The 10,927-nt window shown below is 44.8% G+C and overlaps 1 protein-coding gene across 1 annotated transcript in view; it reads right to left on the bottom strand.

The window, feature by feature from the left end:
* Window positions 1-10,272, bottom strand: part of GABRD (gamma-aminobutyric acid type A receptor subunit delta) — a 108,147-nt gene extending 97,875 nt beyond the window's left edge. The window contains exons 1-2 of the mRNA XM_088468221.1: window positions 9,443-10,272; window positions 7,632-8,060 (exon numbers count right to left, since the gene is read on the bottom strand). Coding sequence (XP_088324347.1) covers window positions 7,632-8,060; window positions 9,443-10,272 — 1,259 coding nt within the window. The remainder of the gene's footprint in view (window positions 1-7,631; window positions 8,061-9,442) is intronic.
* Window positions 10,273-10,927: the final 655 nt, after the last annotated feature.

Raw genomic sequence — 10,927 nt, forward strand, 5'->3', positions numbered from 1 at the left:
GCACTTGTGGAACTACAAGTGGCAGCAGGCGGCCAGCACCCGTACCCCCACTGTAAACAAATAGTTTAATAAAAATAATACACACAGACACCGTATTTAGTAGAAGTTTATTACACACATACCACACTCATACATACTTACCTGCTGCTAGATGTTTCTGTCCCCTTAGAATCCAATGGGACTACCTGCAACAAAGATCTTATACTCACCTCCATCCTTGCGCTGGTCTATGTAGGATCCAGGGGGGTCTTTGCAAAATAAAAACACAAAATCCTGCAGCCAAGCTGACAAGTATGGGTATGTGTGTTGCCACACATACCGATACTTCGCAAATGCTAGCTGACGTGACGTCACAGGAATTCCCACATCCCGCCAGCCAATCAACGGTCGCTTTACATGTAGCGGCCGCTCATTGGCTAGTTGCACGTGGGTCCCAGCCAATGAGCACCAGCTACATGTAAAGCAGCCACTGATTGGCTAGCGGTCCGTGAGAAATTACAGGTGGCTTCAGTCATCTGTCATTTCGCGAGGTGTAAGTATATGTAACAGCATATACTTACATCTGTTCGGCATGGTTTCGGGTAAGTCGTTTTTTATTTTATCAAGACCCTGGATGCTACGGAGAGCAGCGCCAGGATGGAGGTGAGTATACGATCGTTTTTGAAGTCCATTCACATGGATTTCTACTTGAAGAGGACAGACCGTCTGGTTAGGTAAGTATGTGTGATTGATGTATGCATGTAATAAACTTCAACTATCAATGGTGTGTCTGTTGTGTCTTTGTTTAACTATTTATTTTACAGTGGAGATACGGCTGCCGGCCGCCTGCTGGCACTTGTAGTTGACCTGTAAGTCACGCATGCGCAGTCCTGTCATTGCTCCGACAGAAGCAGTGAAAAGATTCACTGCTCCGAAAAGGACCAGTGAAGCGGCTCGCGGGGACAGCTGATATCACATCAGCTGTCACCGGGCCAAAGCAATGATGAATTGCTCCGGTAGCCGTGGCGAGTCGGAATGTTAATTATCGGGGACCCCGATAATTAACATCATGAATAGGCCCCTCAATCTCTAGTGCTGGAATGTAAGCCCACAATAAACCCTACATTACTTTATTTGTGGATTTACGCTCCAATGCTAGAGATTAACCCTCTTTTCTACACTTACATGCCCCTTCCCTCCCCATTCTGCCTCTCCAGACTCAAGTCAGGTATACACAAAAAGCGTAAAAGGGAAGTGGGGTTCTCCATTTTTCATGTGCATGAGCGGTCTAAAAAGTACATTTTACTCTCTACAAAGGGCCTTGCATCCAACTCTAAATGACCCCCAGACTATATACTGAGCACAGTGGATCTATTCGGTATAATGGTCAAGCCTAATAGGGATATATTGTATACTGGTCAAGTTGCATGGGGCTAAACTGAATATTTACCAATCATTAAAGCCGACTGTATAATGGGCACGATGAAGCCTCTACTGTATCTTCAGCATGGCCAACTACATTGTATACTGAGCACAGAGACTATGGGGGAGATTCAATTAGCAGTAAGTTTCAGTCAGAACCTCACACACTGGTGTAAAACTGGTTATCCGGCAGGAACACTATGCTTGATTTGCTCGCCCCCTATAGAGGTGCCAAAATAGCAAGTCTTGTCTCACTATTAAAGTGACTTCAATGTACTTCTGTATAAACAGCATAAACAGTATTTTTATTGTGTTTTTTGGTATTAGTTCTATCTCTTGCTTGTTTCCTAGCCAAGTAACAGTCTTGAAACATGGAAAGTAGACAGAAGCAGCAGGTTAATGAAATAAGAAAAAGGTGAAATGAGCAGTACAAGAAAGCATTGGTGAATATGGAGATGGTAAAGGGACAGATGGGTCTAATTTGTAAGGTATTGCAGAACCCTTGGGGCCAGTGGAGTATCTACAATGGGTGCAGGAAGTGTGGTGCACACTGACCCCTGGGTCCAGGCGGGCCCATTCTGCAAACCCTGCACCCATTTCTTTAATACCTCTCCGGAGTCTGTGTTGGCAGTGTCAGTGTTACACAAATCACTGAGAAAATGGTACGTGGCCATTTTTCTGGCATTTTGCGCATGCAAGTAGACAAATTGCCGGACAAATGGCCGCTGTCCATTTCCCCGAAGACCTGCACATGCACAGTAGACTGTCACAGCACTAGAGTCTACTAGTGCTCACTAATGCCCGGCAATGCCTTATAGAGAATGCCCTATAGAGAGGAGGAGGCCCGGATGGAGAGACTGCACACTGGTCCCCTCCTCTCTTAATACACCCTCGGTTGGGGCACTATAAAAATAAAGGTTAATAATAATACTAATAATGAGTAATAACTGGCAGGTGTATCATGGGAAGCAGAGCTGATGGAGAATATAAATATATCACACAGCACTAGAGATTATGTGCACTCATTCATGGAATGTAAAACATCAGTGAGGTCATGCTGTGATGTCATAATGGTAACTCTTGGCTGTAGCTGCCACTCTCACATACCCAGGACACTGACATAGCATTATCATTGCTGTTATTAACATACTCCAAATACATCTCTTACACCCTGATATATTCATAATATACAGTAGGATCAAAAGGGAAATTACCAGTGCTTAAGATAAACCACCAGGTGGGGGAAGCTGGCTGCAGACCCTTCTTAATGGCACAAATGATTAGAAATAATTAATGTGGTCTGCGCCTTGGGGTAAGCTTGGAAATCATATTACTTGTAATAATAGTGTTTTAAAGAATAAGTAAATGTTGTATGCAGCGGTAAAAATTTAAAACTGTAAAGAACACTAAAACATGAGTGGTAAAAATAACCTTTTTATTATATCAAGTCACAGTGCAATTGACTATCATAATGACTGCAAGTTCAATCCATAGGATTGTTTATTGACCACTGACTGAATATTTGGCTTTCCAGCACCAGAGGTTAGGGACACCTACCTCTGGTCAGTCTCCCAATAACACCCCCAGCCCTTTATACTTCACCATTGTTCCCAAACTAACACTCAGCTCTCTCTCCCCCCCCACCCCAAGTTCCCCCCTGATATATACATTTATCCTGTCACTTTCCCCTTTTTTAGCACTGTGACTTGATATAATAATAAGGGTTACTTTTACCACTCATGTTTTAGTGTTCTTTACATTTTTACCACTGCATACAACATTTACTTATTCTTTATAACACTATTATTACAAGTAATATGCTTTCCAAGCTTACCCCAGGGAGCAGACCACATTAAATATTTCTAATCATATTCCAAATATACACCCAGACCACAGGGGGAAAGATGCCCGGGTGAGGTAAGTATCTCGGCAAAGACAAATAAGTCTCACTTGGATGTGCCTGCAGACTTGGAGCTTGATTACCCTAAAATATGACCTTGAGCTTGTTTAATTCTTACATGTGAGGTTCTAGCAGGATAGCACAGCTATCTCTATATCTTGACCATTGGGGTAAATTAGGTGCTTCTCAAAAGGGGATGACAATTCTCTTCAGCAAATTGCACAGCTTTGTGAGAAATGTAAATTGGGAAGTGTCAGGAGATGTAGACAGGAGCTATATTAATGACATCAGCCAATGTTAGCTATTGGTGTGTTATATATTTCAATGTCACTTGTACATATTTGATAAAGTTTGATAATGTAACTCTGCATAGCCTCCTAGTGCCCAGAGGGACGGGCAGTCCTTCATGCCAAGGGTCCCCAGAGGTTTCCTCCACAGGGTTTTTTTCTTCTCCTGAGTGCTGAACGATGACTCTTTGTGAGTCAAGAGGCTTCCACCAGCTTTGTCCTCTTATAGGACAAGCTTATAGGACCCGGCAGCCAATCCTGGACAATAATTTCCTAATTTTGTAATGCAGAGTTAAAAAAAAGTGTAATTTTACTTATGGCAAAATCTCTTAATAAATATATTTTAAAATAGATTTTGCTTGAAGTTATCATTACTTTATGAATGGAGGCCCTCAGAAGGTGATGAGCCTGTGAAATCTAGCAAAGTGAGTGAGACCAGAGTGCTTAATGAGAAATAGTACAGTAGTTGGGAAGCTGAAATATCAAAGTTATGCTATTGTTACGAATCCCGATGTCTACTCCATGTGAGACCACTAGAACCCAGCTAGCGAGATCTTCACCAATAACAGCCGCCCGTTGTTTCCTTAGAACTGGGAAACGTTCACCGGTACTTAGGCGGCCGGCTGGATTTATGCTCGAGCTAGTAGCGGCTCACATGGAGGTACAAGGGAATTCAATAGATAAAATGTTAACTTAGAACTGATACCGATGATGATGAAAAGAATATCGATGGTACAGCTACAGGGCCGATGGTGCGGCATTAGCCGTTAGTAAACCGTATAGGTTTTATATAATGGCTTGGGAGCCGACGGTACAGCAATTGTGTCGATCGTGCGGCAGTTGAGCCAATGGTGCAGCAATAGCCGTTAGTATACAGTTTGGTTTTGACATTGGCTTGGGAGCCGATGGTGCGGCAATAGTGCCGATGGTGCAGCAATGGGCGTTAGTATACAGTTTAGTTTTGGCAATGGCTTGGGAGCCGATGGTGCGGCAGTTGTGCTGATGGTGTGGCAATTGTGCCAATGGTGTGGCAATTGCTGTTAGGAAGCTGATGAACAGATGGCAGCACATGGGCTGCTTGGTGTGGCTGGGAAGCCGTATGGAGGTGGGGCTGCTTGGTGCGGCTGGGAAGCCGTATGGAGGTTTGATGAACAGATAGCAGCACGGGGGCTGCTTGGTGTGGCTGGAAGCCATATGGAAGAAGTATCACGAAGAAAATACAGGAACAACCTGATACTCAGATACTCTATAGTCAGCACAACTAGCACTAGTCCAGTGAGTACAAATAAGCTGAAGCCCCAATCAGGTTTGCACTGTGGATGACACATCACTTCCTGAGGCATGCCGATCGCCTAGCAACAGATAGACCTGAAGTAACCCCGTCCTGTCTGGGCAACCTGTCAGAAGGATTCAAGTCGTGACCGCAACTTGTAACAGCTATCATATATACCATATAGAGCATGGGGAAAGTTGTACTAGTGTATTTGATGATGATAAAAATTAGGACATTAATGGAGAAATGATGAAAATGGATGGATGCTTCTGATATGTGGTCAAGAATGGGTAGGGAAATATTTTATTTGTATGTAAGTAAGACATACTCACAAAGCATTAAAGGCATTATTTTCAGAGTCAAATAAAATATTTGTACTTTGTGTGCAACTAGGGCCAAGATTTTAAAGGGACTCCTACCTTTAATTTGTTTTCTCATATAACATTTTAAGGAATTAAAAATAAACTTGGGATAGAACTTTATACGATTTCTATGAATTTAATTCTAATGCTGCTTACCGAGTTCATCATTTGCTAAACTTCCATTGTTCTGCTATCTTTCACCCAGAATCTCTTTAACAGCTCCCAGGGCTATCCTGCAAATATAATTAAGATTTGATCATCTTCTCACTATATACTAGCTTAGGGGTGTGGCCTAATGGCAATGTGTGGGATATAGAGGTGGTATATGATGTCATTGGGCCTGTGGTCAAGTTCAGAAACATCACAAAAAATAAAAAGAGCAGGTGGAATATAAATAATATAAAATGTTTTCTAACATATTTACTTTATTGTGCTAGACAAAATAAAGCAAAGAAAATTACATTAAATAGCAGCTATTTAGAATTGATTTAAAGGCTTTCCTTGAAGAGGTTGGATATCCTGACCAGGACTGCAACTGGGGAAGAGGGGGAGGGGTGTTAAGGAGGCACGTGACCTGGGTGCCGGAGTTGAGGGGGTGCCGGGGAGAGGCTGTCGGGAGGCTAGGTTGCTGCTCTTGTGTGTTTGGAGCCACATCCCGGCTTTGATAGGCACAGAGACACCGTCAGTCTAATATGGTGCCGGTCGCAAGCCAATCAGTGCTCGCGGACTGGCAGCCAATCAGCAGAGGCTGCCAGTCCTTGAGCTCCAATTGGTTCGCGAGCAGTGCCACATTACAATGATGGAAGTACGAACAGTTCCTCAGTGTGTGGCAGCCCCATCCCGCGCCACCTCAAGCTCACCTACCGCACGACTCTGGCAGGTAAGAGAAGGGATATAGGGCCTTACTGTGGCTTAATGTAAAAGAGGCCTTATTGTCACAATGTGTAAGGAGCCTTACTGTGGCATAATGTGTAAGAGGCATTATGTATATGGGGCATTACTGTGGCATAATGTATAAGGGGCGTTACTGTGGCATAAATGTAGGGGGGGCACTACTGTGGCATAGTTTACAAGGGGCATTACTGTGGCTTAATGAATAAGGGGCATTAATGTGGCTTAATGTATAAGGGGCATTACTGTGGCATAATTTGTTGTAAGGGGCATTACTGTGCCAGAATGTGTTGTAAAAGGCATTACTGTGTTGCATAAATGTTAAGCCTCAGGTATGACTAGGTAGGGTATAGTCCCGCAACAACCTTGAGGACTGGCGGCCGTGTAGCAGCTTAAACAGCTGATTAGATTTGAGTGGCTGAAGCCTGTGAGCCTGTAGGATGTGGTGTGGCCTTTGGGCCGTGCAGCAGCCTTTAGGGCTGGACGTGACTGGGCTGGCTGTGGTCTGTGGGCCAGTAAGATGAGATGCGGCCTTTGGGCCGGTAGCAGCCTTGAGAGCTGGAAGTGCCTTGGCTAGCTGTGGCCTGTGGGCCTGAAGATGAGATGCCTCCTCTGGGCCGGTAGCAGCCTTGAGGGCTGGAAGTGACTTGGCTAGCAGTGGCCTGTGGGCCAGTAAGATGAGATGATTGCCTTTGGGCCAGTAGCAGCCTTGAGGGCTGGAAGTGACTTGGCTGGCTGCTGTAACAGAAGACAGCAGGAAGTACACTGGATAGTGACTTGTGCCGCTGAGTTGACACAAGCAGCGAGTACACTGGTATGTGTACTGAGGACGTTGGAGTGCAGCCTGTGCCGCCGGGATGACATAAGCAACTGATGCTGGAGTGTGGCCTGTGCCGCCGAGTTGACAAAAGCACAGAACTTTGGTAGTGTACGGAGGACGCTGGAGTGTGGCCTGTGCCACCGGGTTGACACAAGTGTGAGTATGCTGGTTTGCGTACAGAGGATGCTGGAGTGCGGCCTGTGCCGCTGGGTTGACACAAGCGAGTACACTGGCTTGCATACAGGGGATGCTGGAGGGCGGCTTGTGCCGCCTGCATGACACAAACATCAGATAGATAGTAAGCGAACCGTGCCACCTGGATGACACAAACAGCAGGTATACAAGATAAGCACGAGGACTGGATACTTGACTGGACACAGGTGACAATGCCTTAACTGGAAATGCGTGAAACGCTATCACCGGCATCGAAGCAGCATTCACAGCCAAAGGACATGGACGCAGGAGCCAATCCGGATCAATCCCAGGAGGTAGGTGGAGTTTTCAGCGAATGCTAGCCCGGCGTTCACTTTTACACAGCAACAGCATTACGGCGGCTTGTGACAGTATCCCCCCCTTGACCAGGGGTTGCAGAACCCCTAGACCCTGGTTGCCCGGAAAGTCATGGAAGAATCTTCTCTTCAGAGTGGGAGCATGCAACAAAATCTCCGGGACCCAGGAATGCTCCTCTGGTCCATACCCCTTCCAATGGACCAAAAATTGAAGACATCCACAGGGCATTCTGGAGTCTAGGATCTTCTCCACGAGAAACTCCTGGCACCCTTGGATGAGTACTGGTGGAGGCCTGATTAAATGTCTAGGAGTAAACTTGGAGGAAAGAAACACCAGCTTCAGCAGGGAGCAATGAAAGGTATTATTGATCCTAAGAGTCCTCGGTAATCTCAGTCGAAAGGCCACAGGATTCACTTGGGCAATAATACGAAATGGGCCAATGAACTTGGGCCCCAACTTCTGCGACCTCTGGCGTACATTAATATTCTTACTTGACAGCCAGACAAGGTCTCCAATTTTGAAATTACAGGGCCTCCAATGTTTATCAGCCCACACTTTGGACCGACCAGATGCCTGAAGGAGGGACTGATGTACGTTCCTCCAAACTGAGCGTAGCCTAGAAATGGATGGAGAAGAAGGCGTGCTGGTTGCTGAGGCCTCAAAAGAATTGCTCCTAGGGTGCATCCCAGAGTTGCAGTAGAAGGAAGAAACAGAAGAAGCAGAATGGCAGGAGTTGTTAAAGGCAAATTCTGCAAAGGGCAAAAGTGAAGCCCAGTTGTCTTGACACTTCGAGATGAATCAGCGGAGGTATTGTTCCAGGGATTGATTGGCCTGTTTCGTCTGACCGTCGGACTGTGGATGGTATAGACAACAATATTGATAATAAGTGCGCAATAAAATCAAGGGTACGGCAAGGGTGAACGTACAATCGAGTAACCACCCACTACTCAAAAGAAAATGCACAATAGGAAAAAGTGTAATTCGTCTTGCCTACATAGAATAGGCCACAGGAACATTCTAAAATATAGATTGCATTTTTAGAATGGCATGTGACAAATTCATTAATGGGATACTTTACACCATTTACTGTAAAGTCAATGACTTTTTTTGCACTTGATCTTCCTGTTTTGCACATCAAGCAGCTTCCACAGCGATGAAAGCCCTTGGTTCTTATACTTTGTCTTAACTCCATCTCTATACTACTTTTGACCAGTTTGTCTTTCAAGGAGGGGGCCTTCCTATATATAAATTTCGGTCTCTCTGGTATTTTATCCCCAATAATTGGGTCTTGTTTAAGTATATTCCAATGTTTTTTTACAACTTTTTCAATCTCTTTATAAGAGGAATTATACTGTGTGATAAAGGCCCACTGGAAGTTTTCTTTTGAATTTCCCTTTTCTTTTTCCTTAATTAAGTCTGTTCTCTGGATCGCTTCTACTCTAACTCTTGCTTTTTCTAGAAGTTCCTCCGAATATCCTTTTACTTTAAAACGATCTGAAAGTTCATCCAACTATTGTAGGCAGATCTCATCCTCTGTGCAGTTCCTTTTAATTCTTAGGAACTGCCCGTGGGCTCTAAGGATGATATCCATCACTGGCAGAGGTCTGGCTGTACCTGCTTCACCTTGGGCATAATACTGCATCCGGAGCAGGTATCTTTGCCCCCCCTTTTACCATCTAAGGAATCCAAGGAGGGAGTTCATGTACATGCTGCTGCTGTGCCATGTTGAATGGATTTTTACATGCTTGATTTTTATCTATAACTTGTGAGTGTAACTTATGATTAAAATATATCTTATTTTATTTGGATCTACACTATGTTTGTATTTTTTCTATATCCCCATATGTGAGACTTGCTGTGACCAGCACTTAAAACATTGGAGGATAAGAAAATTCATGCCTTGCTACAACTAAAGAACGCAAGAATTATCTACATGGTTATATGATCTTATAACAAGTGGAATTGATTTATGGTGACTATCCTTTTTTGCCTTATTACCTATGTGCATTTGGTGTTGGGGGAGCGCTAGGAGGTGAATTACACTTTTTCCTATTGTGGATGGTAGCCTGAGGATAAGCTCGCCTTGATACCCAGATCAGCACAGAAACATCTCCAAAACCGGGCCACAAATTGCGTCCCCCAATCTGAGACGATATCCACTGGGAGCCCATGGAGCCTAAGAACAGTGCAGACAACTCCTTGGCAGATGGTAAGTTGACGAGAGGAATGCAATGCACCATTTTGTAAATACGGTCTACGATGGTCCAGATGACTGTACAATGGGAAGACATAGGAAGGTCAACGACAATGTCCATCGCAACATGGGTCCATGGTTTAGAGGGTGTCGGAAGAGGATACAACAGACCTTGCAGAGAAGTTCTGAGGGTCTTATTTCTAGAACATATATCACAGGACATGACGAATTCACGAGTGTCTCTAGACATGGACTGCCACCACACAGATCGAGACAGAAGTTCAAAAGTTCTTGAAATGCCAGGATGACCCCCAGCTTTAGAGGAATGAAAGTCCTTCAAAACAGCTTTACAAAGTCTCTCTGGGACAAAAAGCACACCTGATGAATTACCAAGAGGGGCTTCAGTTTGACAAGCCCTGAGAGAATCTGACAGGGTCCTGGTGACTGCACAGTGGATCCTGGAAGCCAAAATGATGGTTTCTTCCAAAGCCCTGGAAGGTTGACTGACGGAGTAGCTACGAGACAGGGCATCCGCTTTAATATTCTTGGATCCAGGTTGGAATGAAATCACATAATTAAAGTGGGTGAAGAAAAGGGCCCATTGTGCCTGCCTCACGTTCAACCTTTTAGCCATCTCGATGTAGTCCAGATTTTTTTGATCAGTGAGAACTGTCACTACATGGTTAGCCCCCTCTAACCAATGCCTCCAGTCCCAAAGGCCCACTTAATAGCCAACAGCTCTCGGATGTCAACGTCATAGTTATTCTCCGCCGAACCAAATTTTCTGGAGAAGAAAGCACATGGGTGCAGTTTACCATCCTTGATATCTTTCTGAGAAAGGATAGCACCCACTCCAATCTTGGCCACGTCGACCTTGACGATGAACGGGAGTTCCGGATTCGGATGGCGGAGGACAGGAGCAGACACAAAAGCCGCCTTCAAAGTGTCAAAGGCTTGAATGGCCCCAGGTGACCAATTCGCAACTTCAGCTCCTTTTTTGATTAGCTCCACGATGGGAAAGACTATGGCAGAAAAGGACTTGATGAACCTGTGATAGTAATTCGCAAAACTTAGAAGCCGCTGAATGGCCTTCAACGTGGTGGGTTGCTCCCAGTCCAGGATGGCCTTCACCTTTCCAGAATCCATGGAGAAACCTTGCGAATACTGTAGCCCAAGAATGACACCTCCTTTACATCAAACTCACACTTCTCTAGTTTGACATACAGGTGATTTGTTCAATCCACGTAAGTCAATGCAGGGTCGGAGAGATCCGTCCTTCTTATGGACAA

This window comes from Taudactylus pleione, unplaced genomic scaffold, assembly GCF_031769625.1.
Source record: "Taudactylus pleione unplaced genomic scaffold, aTauple2 ptg000082l, whole genome shotgun sequence".
Lineage (NCBI taxonomy): Eukaryota > Metazoa > Chordata > Amphibia > Anura > Myobatrachidae > Taudactylus > Taudactylus pleione.